The 18,980-nt window shown below is 41.5% G+C and overlaps 1 protein-coding gene across 2 annotated transcripts in view; it reads right to left on the bottom strand.

Annotated features, from left to right (window-relative positions):
* LRRC69 (leucine rich repeat containing 69) overlaps positions 1–18,980 on the bottom strand; it is a 182,256-nt gene that overhangs the window by 55,696 nt on the left and 107,580 nt on the right. For both annotated transcript variants that reach the window (XM_069220458.1, XM_069220459.1), the window contains exon 5: positions 12,808–12,879. In XM_069220458.1, the coding sequence (XP_069076559.1) occupies positions 12,808–12,879 (72 nt within the window). The remainder of the gene's footprint in view (positions 1–12,807; positions 12,880–18,980) is intronic.

Here is an 18,980-nt window from a genome sequence, read left to right as displayed (position 1 = left end):
TTCTTTAGAATGGTGTGTCTTCAGATCTTTCCTAAATTGGGCTGAGGCAGTCCTGATAGATATAGGGATGTCATTCAAGATCGTACTGCGAACACGGAGAAGGCTTGTTGCCTTGGTTTTTTTTTTCTGGTGTAGTATTAAGAACACCAATAGTACTTGAGGAGCAATGCCAGTAGTGTGAGCATTAACTGTAGCAATAGTAAGTAGCAGTAGAGATAATATGAATGATAACATACACAAGCATGGGCAAAGCCAAGCAGAAGTGGTCTGGCTATTTCCTAAGTAACAGTGATACTTCATTGATTGTCAGGGTTGTGTGTGGTTATGTGCCTCGGTGAGTGAATATGATAATGAGTGAGCAGTTGGACGGAAAAATGAGTGTGTGGCACGACAAATAAGTGACTGAATGCTTGGATCGGTATTGGGTGTGACCATAGATGACTGAACAGTTGAATAGGTGAATACATTGGTGTATGGCTGGACAAAAGAGTGAGTGCAACACCATCACTCATTAATTCTAATTGCAGTTTTAGATGTGGCCCGTTACGGAGTAGACCTTAGTGAAGGTTTAAATGTGTCCTGTCAATCAGCAATCTGGTTAAAATGCTACATCACAGTTTTTATGTTGCAACCAGATTGTTTTCATATTAACTGATCATATTTCCTCATAGCATCTATATTGTGAGGGGTAGTTAAATATCTCCTTGTCCTGTTTTCATTTTAATTCTGTTTTTGGTGTTTTTTTCATCCTCCCGCCTATCTGTGCCTTGCTTAATTTTCTGATTAGGGGCCTCAGTGCTTAACCCTAGCCGGTGTTCTCGGCATCGACACTTAAATGTGAACATCAGCACCTATGACAATCTGCCACATGGTAGAGCTGTTTGTCTAAATTAGAACTGAACACAGCAACATCTGTTTATTAATTATTTATATTTTAAAAAGGACTAAAACCTGCTGTCCAATCCATTCGTATAGCTTTGGGGCCTGGAAAGGTCTGAATCATCACATTTGTAGGGTGTGATGGTTAGCAGTTGCGTTGGTTCGGAGGGGCAATGGATGGTACAGGCTGCAGTGGCCTCCTGACGAGTGGTCTGGCAGTTGTGGGTTTTTATTTTTTTATTTTTTTATTTACAATTTAAACAATGATTTTATTATTTGAATTATTTGAGTTGGCAGATTTCTCCAACTGGAGAGTCGGTTCATTACCATGATAAAATTGCGCACAATGATTTTTACACTGCCAGCAGCTTGACTTTATCTAACTTTGTAGTTCCTCATAGCCTTCTTTTTGTGATTAGTGATTTGTTCTCATTTAGTCCCATTTTTAGGTTTTGCCTGCACAGTACTAGCAAAATCTATTTTATTTAATATAAACCTTAAAAGGGGCTTACATCCCGCCACCTTGCTTTCCTTGGTTCCTGTGCTTTCCACTTAATTTTACTCCATCTCTATTGGCTGTAGCACTATTTTCTTGCATTTGCCAATGCGTGCTCCAAGTGTGCTTGCTCTTATCAGTGTTTTGAGACCCAAGTACTGTGTTCGTCCTCTTTGATTTCGGGACTTCTTTTCTTATTTTATTAACTACTTTACACATATCAACTATGCTTTTTCTTTCCCTTTTTTCCCCTCACAGCAGAACGCATCTTATAACATAGGCATAATTGCCGCCTCCCACTTCACTTAAGCCCCACACCAGCCCCTGTTTGTGAGAAGCATTCAACGCAGCTCGAGAATGTATTTCTGATAGAAAAAGAGCGGGCTGCCTCTCTCGCTGCCCGTCACTGGAAGGCTCATAGCATGTTGCACACAAAAAGTCAGTTTTGTGATGTGTGTCCTACCATTTCCAGTCAAACCTCCTACAACAGACACCCGTGCAGCTGTGTTTATCTTTTACATAAATAATTGTCATTAAAAGTGTCTCCACGGCGCACAGAAGTAGCAGCTGCGCCCTGCTATGAAGCAGAACAGAGGAAAGTGTCCGGGACAGTCATGTGTCAATACTTTTTCTGTTTAAGAGCACAACTGACAACGATGTGGAGACTATGAAAGACTTAGGATCTGGCATTTACAATGTGAGAGGTAAACTACCTGATTTTAGAAAATGGATCTACGTTTTCCATCAGTAGGCATCAATGTTGTGAGTGAAGGAAGGGGTTAATCCACTCTTAGAGCAAGGAATATTTATTTTGCTGGCATTCCATTATTTATTAGTAGTTTGATACAGCGCACACAAGCCCCAATGGATGAAGGAATGTTTTACGCATAAACCACTTACAAGGGCAACAAGGCACATAATATAGAAAACAAAATTAATATATTTAATATAATGTGTTCAATGACTGCATTAAACTTTTACACTGACAATAAACAAGTGGTGAGGGTTCTCGGAATTCAAATTCTGGCAGTCACATTGCCGCCTCAAAGGCTCCACCCTTTGCCTCTTCTCTACGGACCTCCTCCTCACTGTGAATCCGGCTCCCAGCCTGATAACAACATGGTGGCGCACTAGCAGGTCAGTACGGCCAGCCATAAGGACTGCAATAACACATGCACATGTGGGGCCACTCTACTAACCACTGCTGCATTGTATGGACTGCAGACAGCGGGAAATGTGGCGGCTGGAATCTCCTTCTCCTGCTCACAAGGTAGGGTTGAGCTCCAGAAGCCATGCTGCTGCCCAAACACTCCCCTCACATTACTTACTGCATGTTTGAGGTGGGAGTACATGTTCCTTCCTTCTCCTATCTTTGGGCTTCATGTTCTCGGCTCTGTAAGGTTTGGAGGCTTTCAATAAAGCAACAGCACACACTTCCTGAGCTTCAGTGAAAGAGACCCCTGCCCCGTGCCAGAATTCTAAGGTTGTCCTCTGGGTTTCACCACTTAGAGTGTCATCCAGTGTGGCTACAACCCCATATGTCATACACACTTAACATACATCCACTATACACTGACATAATATATACACATGCATCATCCAAGTCTCACATAGATGGGTGAAAGACCCATTGCAGAGGACTAGCAACCAACTAAAAATTGAGGCCAGTAAGGTATCTCTTTCCACTACAATCTTAACGCTACCAGAATAGCAAGCTGACGGTAGCCACACTTGGTAGGAAAGGTGCACATAGTGTGCCTCTTTAGACCACACATCCCTGCTCTAAGTTGCAATCTATGTCACAGAGAAGGGCTCTAGTGCACACACGATTGTCATGAGTGATGCAGTGGGGGGTCAAAAGCCTACAGAGCTTGGTATGATGAACTCAAAGCAAGGCAGCATGCACTCCAGAGCCATGCAGGAGACTATTCTCCATTCTAACAGAGAACCTTCACGGCATGTCTGAATTACTCAAGTGAAGGGATGGCTTGAAATGAACTATGGAGGGTGATTCAGAGCAGAGGCCATTTCCACTGAAACCATGAGGTAGCACATACTGGCTTTTGAACAGAGAGGTTATAGTTGGCAAAGTGTGAGTCGCTACTTGAGACTTATAGTTCAGTGTGAAGAGAAGATTTTGAACACAATGTTGAAGAGTTTTAATTTAGCTCTGTGTTTGGTCAAAAGCTATCATGCTCAGAGAGTGGAATGCAGTGGATATGTATGCAGGAAAACTGAAACATGTTCCAGTAGCAAACTGGATGTATTTTTTTCACATTAGGGGCAGATGTACTACAAATGTCCAAATAAAAATATGTTACCACAACATAGCTTGTGGAATACAAACCTATTGATAAGTGACATAGCTCTACAAAAGAGAGATAGGGAAAATGAATTGATTGGTTAGAACCTAGTGGCAGGGGCACTGTAAAAGATAAAGGATTTGAGTTTCATCGTGAAATTGACCTGTGCACCATAGTAACTAGTTCTGAGAGAGAAATAGGGAGAGGGAGAGGGCGACAGGGCAACAGGGGGAAAATTAGAGAGTAAGACCATTGTAAAAGCTGTGGTGGAAAAGAAGTATCATATTTGTTTTAGTTGAACTTACAACTTGATTCAAACCATGTTCTTAACTCATATGTGTCCAAATAAGGAATTGATACTGACGAAACACCTAACATTATTTAGTGAAAATACCACAACCTCCTAATTTTCTTAAAATGTCTTTGCATCAAAGCAACTACACTTGAAGTCCCCTAATGAAATTTCAAAAAAGCATATCTTGCTTTCACTTTGCAGTAATAAAAATTATTACTGCTCATGTAACCTTAGTCCATTGCCATGACCTAAAACAGTCACATTCTAGTGTTTTTTCCGCTGTTATGTGTGGCTCTAGTGTTGTGTAACCATTTTAGTTGTACCTCTATATACTTTATTTTACCAAACTAGGCTTGCTGTTGTGCACTTTAACCTAGATATGTTTTATTCCAGCTTCGTTATATTATTTTAACAACAGCTACATTTGCGGTCATAGCAACTGTTGAGAACAAAACGTGTTACCTACTATTGTTCTGTAATAAGAAACTTCCAGGCCATGCTTCCAAGGCTTTCCCACAGCCTGTCAGTGCACCTCTGCTTATCTGCTTTGAATAAAAGCAAAAGCACAGCTGATGGAGGGGGAATTCAGCCAGGGAAGGTGGTGTGGTTGGTTAAGGGTGGCAGGTAAGCATTTTGCTTTACAATTGACACAGGCAGGAGAGGCCATGTTACATATGGCTCCCTAGTACTCCTCTGCCTCAGTATAGCAGTTAAAAGCAGGGGCAGATGATGTTGGGATCCATACCTAACATAAAACTATGGATGGGTAAAAAGTGAATTAGGGGGATGTTTTTCAGCTTAGGATTGTGAGTGACATCACAGACTACTCACATTTTTCTCTTGTTGTCTATTTGATGTTACTCAGAACCCCTGAATGAAAAACATTCATTCACTGTTACTCATCTATAATTCTGTATGCATCAGTTTCTAAATCTGGCATCTCACTGCTGTGACATAGCAACATTTGATGACAAAACTCGTTACCCACTGTTGCTACAACATAAAGGCCTTTTAAGCTAGGATGACAGTGCTCTATGAGAGCCTGTAAGCACAGTGCTGCTTGTCTGCTTTGATTGAACCAAGAAAGCACTGCTGCAAGACGGGAAGAGAAAGCAGGGAAGGTGTTGGGGACTGGTTAATGTTGGCCGTGTTGTGTATTCATCTCCAATCTTTTTGCCTCCTGCCTCCTATTTTTTCTGACCTGTTGCTGTTGGCTTTTGAATTCTGAGCACTTCACCACTGCTAACCAGTGCTAAAGTGCATATTCTGTCTGTGTAAAGTGTATTGTTGATTGGTTTATCCATGATTGGCATATTTGATTTACTAGTAAGTCCCTAGTAAAGTGCACTAGAGGTGCCCAGGGCCTGTAAATCAAAGGCTACTTGTGGGCCTGCAGCACTGGTTGTGCCACCTACATTAGTAGCCCTGTAAACATGACTCAGACCTGCTACTGCAGTGTCTGTATGTGCAATTTTAAACTGCCAATTCGACTTGGCAAGTGTACCCACTTGCCTGTTCTTACATGTAAGACACCCCTAAGGTAGGCCCTAGGTAGCCCCCTGGGCAGAGTGCAGTGTATGTTTAAGGTAGGACATATACTAATGTGTTTTATATGTCCTGAGAGTGAAATACTGCCAAATTCGATTTTCACTGTTGCAAGGCCTATCTCCCTCATAGGTTAACATGGGGGCTACCTTTAAATATGATTAAAGTGTAGATTCCCTTTGGGAGCAGATTGGCATGTGGAGTTTGGGGTCTCTGAACTCACAATTTAAAAATACATCTTTTAGTAAAGTTGGTTTTGAGATTGTATGTTTGAAAATGCCACTTTTAGAAAGTAGGCATTTTCTTGCTTAAAACATTCTTTGACTCTGCCTGTTTGCGGATTCCCTGTCTGGGTCAGTTTGACAGTTGGGCTGTTCGCACCTCTCTCTAGACAGTGACACAAAGGGAGCTGGGGTGTCGCCTGCAAATCCTGATGAGCCATTTGTGCTAGGAGGGAGGGGAGGAGTGGTCCCTCACACCTGAAAGGGCTATGCCTGCCCTCACACAATGCAGTCTCCAATCCCCTGGTGTGTGTCTGGGGCCTGGCCTTGGCAAGGCAGGATCTCACAAACAAGATAGACTTCCCTTTGAAGTAGGCCTACTTCAAAGGCCAAAATGGGTCTAAGAAGAGCACCCAAACCCCTGAAAAATGAGATCACTTCTGGAAATCAAGAGGAACCTCAGCATGGAGAAGAGCTGAAGAGCTGAGGAGAAGTGCTGCCCTGTCTGTGACTGTGCGTTGTGGAGCTATCCTGCAATTGCTGCTTCTGCCTGTGCAAGTGGACAAAGACTGGACTTTGTTGTGCATTCCTGCTTGTGAAGAAATCTCCAAGGGCTTGTCCTGAGCTTGCCTCCTGTTGTTGAAGTCTCAGGGCCATCAAAGACTTTCCCTGCCAGCACCTGGACTCTCTGTTGAGACTCCTGCCCTGCCAAGTGGTGCCCTATCCAGTTCCTGGGGCCTTGAAAGGTGAAGCTGGCAGACTAAGACTGAAAATCCACGCACAGACTGCCATGCGGGAAATTTTCAACGCACCTTCCGAGATGCGGCTGAGAAACGATGCTCCGCTGCCTTTGCTGCTGAAATCTACGCTCCACCTGCGTAGCGGCAGGAAGATGGACGCACGCGGCTGGAGAAACGACGCGCAACACCCGCTGATGGACACTGTTAACGTCGCAACCCCCCATGTTGCGATTTTCTGATACCGTGAAACCGGATTTTCAATGCAAACCTCGCTGGGCCCAAAAAAATGACGCAAACTCTGCCCGGACCTGAGGTGCCTTTCCGGATTGACGCATCGGAGAGGAAAAACGACACACGCTGACCTGACCGGAGGAGGAACGACGCACAGTCTCGCTTGCAAGTGAGACGGTGACACATCGCTGGCCTTTTTCAACGCACACTCGCCCGTGCAGGGTTATTTTGACACAACCCAGGTACTTTTTCACGCTAACAACATTAGCACTGTTTTCTAAGGATTTAAGACTCTTTCTTGCTTTTTAATTCATAAGCTGACCTGTGTATGGTGGATTTCTGTCGTTCTGGTCTTGTTTTGTTTAAACAAATATTACCTATTTTTCTAAACCTGTAATGTGTCATTTTGTAGTGTTTTCACTGAGTTACTGTGTGTGTTGGTATGAATACTTTACACCTAGACTCTGAAGTTAAGCCTGCCTGCTTGTGCCAAGCTACCAAGGGGTGAGCGGGGGTTAACTGAGGGTGATTCTCCTTTACCCTGACTAGAGTGAGGGTCCTTGCTTGGACAGGGGGTAACCTGACTGCCAACCAAAGACCTAATTTCTAACACTCCCCATAACTCCTTTGCCCCTGAACAGCAGTTGAAAGCAGGGGCAGTTGATTTTAGGGGTCACACAGAACATAACATCATAGATGGGTAAAAAGTGAATTATGGATATGTTTTTTATCTCAGAGTTCTGAAATCATAGACAACTAGACGCTCTTGTCTATTTGATCTCACTCAGTACCCCTCAGTGGAAAACATGCGTAATTCACTGTTATCCATCTATAATTCTATATATTGTATTTAAAATGGTGAATAATCCATAGTGAAGATAGCAAAAGACAATAAAACAATGTTATAGGGAAATTCTAATGAAAAATATGCCCTTATAATATAGATCCATAGTCTATATTTTAAGTAATATATTGGCATACAATATTATTGGCATAAATATGTTGTTTTTTCTGTATAAAATGTTTGACTTCTTCTATACATCTCTTTCAAAAACTCTATGTTGATTTTTAGGAACAATTTCCCATAGGCTATCCTCTATTTTGTGAACTACCTTCATTCAAAGTGTCATTCCAAAAGGACAGCAGAAAATGGACCAAGTTAAGATTTGCATCTTCTTTCCACCAGCAGGCTTAGATACCTAAAAATCCTGATGACCTCCTACAAAGAAACACACATTCCTATGCTGCCCCTGTGCTCCTTTAAAAACATGTTTACCTCACAATTGTGTCCCCTAAACAATATACCTACTGAAGATGACCCCTACTCCCATTCCTATTATTACTCCTAGTTATACTACTAGTCAAAAAGGACTAGTGCAATCGAAATATTACTACAGTACTAACACTATTATAATTACTATGGTTAGTACTACCACTGATCTTATTGATACTAATAGTAGGACTACAAATACTGTGGTTGGCTCCTAGTACCACTACTACGTCTGTAGAGCAATAAAGACCATTTCTAAAACTACAACGTCTAGGACTACTGCTAAAATACTAATGCTACTATTACAAATGCTATATTTAGCCCTATTTCCTAATACCACTATTACTACTAAATATAATAAAGTCAGCAGAATTAATATTAGTAGGAGTATCAGAAATAGCAATAGTGTTACTATTAGCACTACAAGTAATCTTATTATAACAATGGTACTAGGTGTCACTTTATCTTTAGTCCTACTTTGAATTTGCTACTGCTACTAATACTAATGTTAATACGCCTAGTAAAATTAATAGGTGCTGTAGCAGCAATATTAGCAATCAGATTACATATTCATACTACTAGAAGTTTCCATGTTATACCAATACTGCTAGCACTACCCCTACTGCTAGAAGACATACACTATAGCCTACCACTTATAGTAAAATTCGTAATGACTACTGTTAATAAAACTGGAATCCCACAACTGGCCTTTTCCTATTATTAGTAGTGGAAGCAATATCTGTACCACTAATATAGACTCTATCAATACTACTGGGTGATGTTCAGTACTGCTAATGTTACTACTACCAGCAGTGCTCCTACCAGTGATATAAGTATTAGGTAGTATTACTACCAATAACAGCTCAAGTTCTTAGTGGTACTGGTAATAGTGTTGATCATCAGTATGATCAGCTGCAGTAGTACTGAAAGAAGCTATACTTACCATATGAGTAGTAGAAGTAGTAGACATATAACAGCAATAAAAGTAGTGTCTATGCATATATGTGGTATATGTATAGGGTGAACCAAGCATAGGTAATGGAGCACTGTATGAAGTCAAAAGCAAAGGTACAGTCAACGAGTGAATGGAGGGGCAGCTGGGTTCTGAGAGAGAAAAGGGCTGATACTGCTTAGAGATGTAGTGTTCTTTAGAATGGTGTGTCTTCAGATCTTTCCTAAATTGGGCTGAGGCATCCCTGATAGATATAGGGATGTCATTCAAGATCGTACTGCGAACACGGAGAAGGCTTGTTGCCTTGTTTTTATTTTTTTCTAGTGTAGTACTAAGAATACCTATAGTACTTGAGGAGCAATGCCAGTAGTGTGAGCATTAACTGTAGCAATAGTACAACTGTTAGTAGCAGTAGAGATAATATGAATGATAACATACACAAGCATGGGCAAAGACAAGCAGAAGTGGTCTGGCTATTTCTTAAGTAACAGTGATACTTCATTGATTGTCAGAGTCATGGGTGGTTGTGTGCCTTGGTGAGTGAATATGATAATGAGTGAGCATTTGGACGGAAAAATTAGTGTGTGGCACGATAAATAAGTGACTGAATGCTTGGATCAGTATTGGGTGAGTCCATAGATGACTGAACAGTTGAATAGGTGAATGCATTGATGTATGGCTTGGCAAAAGAGTGAGTGCAACACCATCACTCATGAATTCTAATTGCAGTTTTAGATTTGGCCCGTTACGGAGTAAACCTTAGTGAAGGTTTAAATGTGTCCTGTCAATCAGCAATCTGGTTAAAATGCTACATCACAGTTTTTATGTTGCAACCAGATTATTTTCATTTTACCTGATCATATTTCCTCATAGCATCTATTTTGTGAGGGGTAGTTAAAAATCTCCTTGTCCTGTTTTCATTTTAATTCTGTTTTTGGTGTGTTTTCATCCTCCCGCCCATCTGTGCCTTGCTTCATTTTCTGATTAGGGGCCTCAGTGCTTAACTTGAGCCGGTGTTCTCAGCATCGACACTTAAATGTGAACATCGGCACCTATGACAATCTGCCACATGGTAGAGCTGTTTGTCTAAATTAGAACTGAACACAGCAACATCTGTTTATTAATTATTTATATTTTAAAAAGGACTAAAACCTGCTGTCCAATCCATTCGTATAGCTTTGGGGCCTGGAAAGGGCTGAATCATCACATTTGTAGGGTGTGATGGTTAGTAGTTGCGTTGGTTCGGAGGGGCAATGGATGGTGCAGGCTGCAGTGGCCTCCTGACAAGGGGTCTGGTAGTTGTGGGTTGTTGTTTTTTTTGTTGTTGTTTTTTTTACAATTTAAACAATGATTTTATTATTTGAATTATTTGAGTTGGCAGATTTCTCCAACTAGAGAGTCGGTTCATTACCATGATAAAATTGTGCACAATGATTTTTACACTGCCAGCAGCTTAACTTTATCTAACTTTGTAGTTCCTCATAGCCTTCTTTTTGTGATTAGTGATTTGTTCTCATTTAGTCCCATTTTTAGGTTTTGCCTGCACAGTACTTGCAAAATCTATTTTATTTAATATAAACCTTAAAAGGGGCTTACATCCCGCCACCTTGCTTTCCTTGGTTCCTGTGCTTGCCACTTAATTTTACTCCATCTCTATTGGCTGTAGCACTATTTTCTTGCATTTGCCAATGCGTGCTCAAAGTGTGCTTGCTCTTATCAGTGTTTGGAGAACCAAGTACTGTGTTCATCCTCTTTGATTTCGGGACTTCTTTTCTTATTTGATTAACTACTTTACACGTATCAACTATGCTTTTTCTTTCCCTTGTTTCCCCTCACAGCAGAACTCATCTTATAACATAGGCATAATTGCCGCCTCCCACTTCACTTAAGCCCCACACCAGCCCCTGTTTGTGAGAAGCATTCCACGCAGCTCGAGAATGTATTTCTGATAGAAAAAGAGCGGGCTGCCTCTCTCGCTGCCCGTCACTGGAAGGCTCATAGCATGTTGCACACAAAAAGTCAGTTTTGTGATGTGTGTCCTACCATTTCCAGTCAAACCTCCTACAACAGACACCCGTGCAGCTGTGTTTATCTTTTACATAAATAATTGTCATTAAAAGTGTCTCCACAGCGCACAGAAGTAGCAGCTGCGCCCTGCTATGAAGCAGAACAGAGGAAAGTGTCCGGGACAGTCATGTGTCAATACTTTTTCTGTTTAAGAGCACAACTGACAACGATGTGGAGACTATGAAAGACTTAGGATCTGGCATTTACAATGTGAGAGGTAAACTACCTGATTTTAGAAAATGGATCTACGTTTTCCATCAGTAGGCATCAATGTTGTGAGTGAAGGAAGGGGTTAATCCACCCTTAGAGCAAGGAATATTTCTTTCGCTGGCATTCCATTATTTATTAGTAGTTTGATACAGCGCACACAAGCCCCAATGGATGAAGGAATGATTTACGCATAATCCACTTACAAGGGCAACAGGGCACATAATATAGAAAACAAAATTAATATATTTAATATAATGTGTTCAATGACTGCATTTAACTTTTACACTGACAATAAACAAGTGGTGAGGGTTCTCGGAATTCAAATTCTGGCAGTCACATTGCCGCCTCAAAGGCTCCACCCTTTGCCTCTTCTCTACGGACCTCCTCCTCACTGTGAATCCGGCTCCCAGCCTGACACCAACATGGTGGCGCACTAGCAGGTCAGTACGGCCAGCCATAAGGACTGCAATAACACATGCACATGTGGGGCCACTCCACTAACCACTGCTGCATTGTCTGGACTGCAGACAGCGGGAAATGTGGCGGCTGGAATCTCCTTCTCCCGCTCACAAGGTAGGGTTGAGCTTCAGAAGCCATGCTGCTGCCCAAACACTCCCCTCACATTACTTACTGCATGTTTGAGGTGGGAGTACATGTTCCTTCCTTCTCCTATCTTTGGGCTTCATGTTCTCGGCTCTGTAAGGTTTGGAGGCTTTCAATAAAGCAACAGCACACACTTCCTGAGCTTCAGTGAAAGAGACACCTGCCCCGTGCCAGAATTCTAAGGTTGTCCTCTGGGTTTCACCACTTAGAGTGTCATCGCTCACGTGTTATCAGACGTGCCTCATCAAGCTCTGCCTGTAGAGCCTCAGAGAATGGGTCTTCAGTACAGAGAAACTGCTTCAATGGCCCTCCTTGCTTTGACTGCAGTGTCAGATGGAACATGCACTCCACGAACTAGCTGCCCAGCAGGCAGGGCCATCTCTTCAGCGCCTGAAGAGCCGTCCTTCGACTTCATCCCATGGAGGCGGAATACATTTATTTGGGAAGAAAGCTGGGGGGCAAGATTGGTAGGGATCAGTGACTGGACTTCTCCTTAAATTATATTTGATATCCAACACCATGCATTCTGGCACTGATAATAAAATATCTAAGAGACAAACAGATGATTGCTTAGGGTCTGGAAACTGACCCACATCAGTTGACCCCTTAGCTTACTGGGGAACCGATGAAAGGGCTCTCTCTAGCTTACTGAGGCCTAGATCTTACACATTTTTTCTTAGATAACACACCGATAATATATCTCCTGAAATAGTTTCCCCTGGTCAAATCCTATTATGTATAATCTACCCAAAAGTATCTGGGTCACAAATAAAGTAAAGGCATACCAGCCGCTTCAATTATCCCACCTTTATTTAGTTATTCAATCACAGCTTTTTTGCTAAGTAGAGATCATCAGGTTTGTTCTAACCGTGCTACGCCTGTTCCCCTGATTCCTAAAGCAATCCATGTAAAACATCTGCAAAGCAATTTCTATTTTCACCACTAAGTAGAAAGCAAAAACGAAGTGCACAATACATACAATCAGAAATACTTACTGCTGATGGGAAAGAACGAATTTGGTTTCCAGCCACATCTAAAATTTTTAGGTGTTTCAGCTTGCCAAGTCCCTAGAAGGCAGTGATAAAAAAAACATGTTAAAAATGCATAGAATAAAGAAATCCAGCCTATTGCTCTTAACATTGTCATAGTTGTGAAGCAGAGAAACAAGTCCAATTTTACTAAGAAGGGTGCAATAGATAATATTAGACCATTGTATCTTGTACTAAGAAGTTAAAAACTAAACAAGTGTGGTAATCCAGGATTTGTCCACAGCATCTATCTATCTATCTATCTCTCTATCTATCTATGTCACACATACATATATTTATTTAGATATATTACCCAATAATGGCAGTCGCCACAGGGTAGTTATAGTTAGGATCATGTTTCCATAGGAAAACCATTTCTTGTTTTGCTTATAATTTGGCACCGTTTGCCGAATCTTAACATAACTTTCCAAAAAAAAAAAAAATGTCCATCTGAGAATTCTTCTTGGAAATATCAGGGTGATCGGTCAAGCAGGGACTGAAAAAAAGGGGGTCCCCTAGATGTGGCGGCAGCTGTTTTCAGACTCAGTCTCCTGTCTTAATTAAGGTTACACAAACATATACAGGGCAGGGTAGGAATACCCTGTCCCTCTAGGCCTGAAGAGGTGTCCCAGAGAGACCCCCACCGGGATGAAAAAACATATATTTTTTTAAACCTGCACCACAGAACCAATCAAAAAATAAATTCAGCCTCCTACCCTTTTTCGCTATAAGCTCCCCAGGTTAGGTCAGGGCCTGGGAGCAAGGTGCTTATATTTTGTTTGAGGATGTGAGATGTGCAGCCCCACTCTCCAAACCATTTTAGGCCCTGAAGGATGGGACCCCATCCCCTAGGGCCACTTTTCTTTAAATGGTAGGCTCACCAAGTTATTTTAGGCCTGCACTTCCCATCCCAGGAGGCCCATTTTCTTTCAATTGGGATAGGGTGCACCCTCCCCCCACCAATGATTCATAAGCCCTGGGGTCCCCATCCCTCTAGGGCCTATTGTTTTCTTGGGCAATGCGAGAGTATGGCACCCCTCACCTACAGACAACCCATCCTACGGGCCAAATTTCAAAGCTTGGGGTAGGAGACTTGCGGCCCCCTCCTGGAGCAGTAGCTTGGCTCCAGGGACCTCATCCCCCGGGGCCTGATGAGTGCAGTGTCCCAAGGACTCCATGCCCTGGGACACTGTTGTGCACCCTGCTTGGGAGAGTGCGTACAGGGATTATAACCTTTATTTCTTGCCTGCTCTCTCCTGGGCAGAGAACACAACTTTTCTCTAGCTCGGCAGGGGCAGAGAAAAAAAGCTTTCCATGCCTGGGTGGGGGCAAAACAACAGACCTGGCTCCTGCTGGCAACATAGTGGGTGCTGGCTGGGGAGACTGCAGAGGCTGCGGGGCTCACTTATGGCCCAACTTAAAAAGAAAACATGTGGGTACCCCTAGTGGGCACGGGGGAACCAATGTAAAAAACTGCAATGGCCGGCTCCCGCTAGCACCACAATGGGTTCTGACTGGAGAGCCGGCAGAAACTGTGGGGGTCTTGAGGCTCTACCAGTGCCCCCTCCTTAAAAAAAGGTGTGAGTTCCCCATATGGATACTGATGGAAAAACTGTACGGGTGCTGGCTTAGGAGTCGGACAAAAAATGAAAAATAAATGAGGAACTGATTAATTATTGTTCACTGCTCCAGCAAGGAGAGCCTTGTGACAGCTTGCTTTTTTAATACTCTGTGACAGCTTTTTTAATTTATATTTTTTTATTGCTGGCAGTGCCACAAAGGTTTTGTAATGGTGTGGAGGGCTGCAGTGAGCACAGCAGTTCCCCACCAACATAAAAAAAAACACAGCAAGCCTTCTGGGTCACTGAATCCATGATACCAGGAGAGCTTACCATATTTTTTTAAAGCACTCAGTGCTGGAGCTGTATGCTTTTTAGTTACAAAGCAGAGCCTAAAACTGTTTAAAAAATACTCAAAGATACACCTAATGCATTGTTCTTTTAAAAATGCTTCATAAAAATATCTTGAGACAATCACTATTATTAAACATTCGAATCTGTGAATTTATGAAATATACATTTAATTATAGTTATTGGTGACTGACAAAGTCAATAGGTCTGCTTTATATATGTTAATTTGCTGAGCCCTTGAGAAAGCCCATAGGCCCAGCACCTTTTATATTTTGAGCCTTTGACAAAGGCAGTAGGTCTGCCTTACTTAAAATGACAATTTATATATTGCTAAATGACATAGTTGTGCACTGTGATGGGTGGTTGGGCACAGGGCCTGACTTGTGGCCAGGCCTTGCACCCAACTGCCTGCTGTGCACTGCTGAACGGCATGACCGGCAGGGGTTAGGGCACCCTTGGGGGACTGGGTATAAGGCCTGCCCAAAGACCAGGCTCTGTGCCCAATCCTACACCACTCATGGAAATGGACATCTTCCTTTAAGTTAAAAAGACATAGAAATCCACTGAAAAAAACAAAGGTTAAATTGATGTTATAGTTAGACATTGATATAATATGTTGCTTTAAATTGAAAAAAAAACCTTAGAAATTCACTGAGAAAACCAAAGGTTAAGGGGATGTTACAGTTAGGTGACAATGTCAGGGAAATATAAATAAATAAGCAAAACCACTGAAATTCACCAGTTCTAGTTATCTCAAGGAACTAATAATCATGCCTTAAAATAATTATAACTCGCACCCACGCCATGAATGCACTGCTAATTACATTCCATACTACATCACTCATGACATATTCTATGACATCATGGATGACCTCACAGCAGCATCTGAAGGTACAGCATTGATGTTAACACTGTGCACAGCATGCACTTCTATCTATCTATCTATCTATCTATCTATCTATCTATCTATCTATCTATCTATCTATCTATCTATCTCTCTATCTATCCATCTATCTATCCATCTATCAATCTATTTATTTATCTATCCATCTGTCTAGATATTCACTGAAAAACAAAGGTTAAAGTCATAGTATAGTGACATGAAAATGTCAGTTAAAACATTACATGTTAAACAAAAAGAAACTACTGAAATTCACCACTTACAGTTAAATGAAGTAACTACAACCAGCCATGCAGTGTTATCATCAATCATATAATTTCAGATGTCAACGATGTTATCGATGATACCACAGTGCATATCACAAATTATGTAATACGTGAGGTAATAAGCCAAAAGCACAAGTTAGTTACTTCAGTGTTTTTTATATAAAAATGTAGCATGGTAACTGATGTTTTCAGCTAACTATAATGTTGTCTTTAACCTTTGTTTATTTCACTGAATTACTCAGGATTGTTTTTATATAAAGTAAGACATTATAACCATACGTAACTATAACATGACTTCAACCCTTGTTTTTTTTCTGTGAATGTCTAGGGGTTTCTTTTTGTAAAGTAATATTTTGTTAGCCCACCTAACTAGGCCTACCCTGCTCCGTGCAAGGCCTATTGCGCACTGTGAGGTTGGCCGCAGGGCCTAGCCTGTGGCCAGATTCTGTGGCTAACCCCCCACCCCCACACACTGGTGGCCAAGACCTTTTTATTTGCTGCAGTACTACTGTACTACTATTAAATTACAGGGGAGGCTTGAAGGCCGAAGATGGCAAAAGCATGAGCCCCACGCCGGCCTAGATTTTATCCTACTTCATCTGAGTTGATCACAGAGGCCCCTTCCTAACAACACACACCCAGACAGCATGCAGGACCCGTGCCCGAAGAGCTGAGAGCCCCAAAAACCATGTGAAGGGCGCAACATCGGGAGCGCTGCCAGCTTACATATGGCCAAATCACTGATCACAGTAAGAATAAGCAATATCTAGTAAATTATGGTGCCTTTTCATGTGTGTATGGCCGTCCCACATGTATGTATATCAATATGTATGTAGTTGCATATTAATGTACGAGTACTAAAACAGTTGTGTGTTGATATTCTTGTGGAAGATGTATGACTATTAGGCAGATACAGCTCTCTACCATTGTTATTATCAATCAGCTCAAATTGAGCTTATATAATAAATTGCTTTTGAAAATTACAGATGTACAAAAAGTTCTTCATCATTGTTCATGCCATTAGACACCTTAGTTTTAAGTCTGGCGATGTATTTGTATTCCAAGAGTCTAAGTTTCAAAGTTCGATTAACACCACGTTCACTGCGAAGATTCCTATTCAGTCCAAAACACCTCAATGACTTTCAGTTGTTGTCCTGTCATCGTGCTACATGTTTGGCTGTGGCATATGTAGAGTCCCGATGTTTCACTACTCTTATATGTTCCAATATTCTTTCTTTCAACATGCATGTTGTACGTATGACAAACTAGAGGCAAGTAGCACATTCATATATGTATACCACATATTGTGAACTGCACGTGATTCTTTGCCTGATGTGGATTGCGTTTTGGACTCTGTCCATGATCATCTCCATATTCACTCCAAGTTCCCACGCTTTACAGCTGTTACATTTAATGAATCCACTCTTTCAAGTCTGTAACCAATTTTTAGGCTGTGGTTTTCAAAGTGACTTCTCACTAACATTTCTTTGAGTGACCATGCTCTTCTGTAGATCACTTGTGGATGGTCCCTTAGAGAAGTGCTAATATCTGGATCCTTAGCTATTAAGTGACAGTGCTTGTGTACTATATTCTTAATTTTCATACTCTCTTTGCTCTATGTCAGTATCAATCTAGGGGCTTCTTGACTGTTTCTCATTATTGACGTCTTTTCTTTCTTAGTGATTAGCATCTCTGAACGAAGTTTCAATCTAATTTTTGTAAACTTTTGTCAAGATCTCTTTCTTTATAGCCTCTAGCCAGCACACAAAATTGTGTACCGCCCTGAGTGGAGCTACCTCTGACGGCTCCACTATCGGCTGCGGTACCCCGGTGAACCCCAGCCACAGCCCATGAACTACCGACTGGGCGCCCTGGCCACACTCAGACGGGGGTGTTTTGCTTTTCACTAATGACCGAGCTGACAAAATTCTCTGGAATGCCAAAGAAGAGATTTATTATTTCACTATACACGGTTCCTAAAAGGAGATTAGCATGTTGAAAGCACACGTTTAAAAATAGTCACAGCAATAAAATGAAAACATACCAAAATGATTCTCCACTGCAATATACACAGCAAATATATCTAGCTATATTATAATGCAAAGCAAATAATGAATTAAAAATGCATTGCCATAGGGCCAGTCAGGTGCTTCATCTTTCTCACGCCATCAAGACGATGACCCCGTTCAACTGCGAAAGAGAAAGAGATCTCTACCCTCACTGGAAATATATCAGGCATCCGACGTCTAGAATCCTGGTTGAGGCCACTGACCCTCTCACTGTCGCAGTGGATCTTTTTATGTCTTAAAAAAACAAAAGGAACTTTCTGGAAAAAACCCTCATTGTGCAATTCAAACATGCTGGCTAGTTTGCTTTGAAAATAACACGTTGCGGTTTGGCCACAATCTCAAAATGTCAAGTCAAATCAAGGCCGTTCCCTGCTGTCTGAGCACATCCTTATCAATCAAAGCCCTTGGTGAGAAAAAGCACGAAAACAAGACAGAATGCACAGTTTACAATGTGGAAAATTACAGGCAGCCTTTAACATGGCAGTGTCTAATGCTACGATAAATTCAATAGGCAGAATGAATCTAAGGCTAAACTGAATACAAAATGTAGTCTGTAACTGGTGAACACTGGACAGCTAATCCAAGTGCAAAATGGTGCAACACAAAGTCAGTGGTCAAAACACACATTTCATTACATTCCTCTCTTTGATCAATGGCTTTGTGGAAACTACAGATTGAAAATCAACTTCTCTCTTATTATTATTATTTTTTTTTTAAAGAAAAAAACTTTACAAGCAAATCAGGTATGCATTGTACACAGCAACATAATGGAATGATCAAAGCAATCACTATAAAGCAATGGAAGTGGATTAACGCATTGATCTTATAAACAGTTAAACCAGACATACCTACAATGAAAAGACTGAATCTTATATATTCTGATTGGGATAATAACTGATTGAATAGTGTCTCCAGGATAGCAAGTTGGTATAGAATTAGATGGAAACATCATGTGTCAAAATCAGATAAAGCTACACGGTCCACCTGTCAACTT

Source organism: Pleurodeles waltl, chromosome 2_2, assembly GCF_031143425.1.
Source record: "Pleurodeles waltl isolate 20211129_DDA chromosome 2_2, aPleWal1.hap1.20221129, whole genome shotgun sequence".
In the NCBI taxonomy this organism is placed as follows: domain Eukaryota; kingdom Metazoa; phylum Chordata; class Amphibia; order Caudata; family Salamandridae; genus Pleurodeles; species Pleurodeles waltl.
The sequence above is the reverse complement of the archived record's forward strand: the minus strand, read 5'-3'. Positions and strand labels throughout refer to the sequence as shown.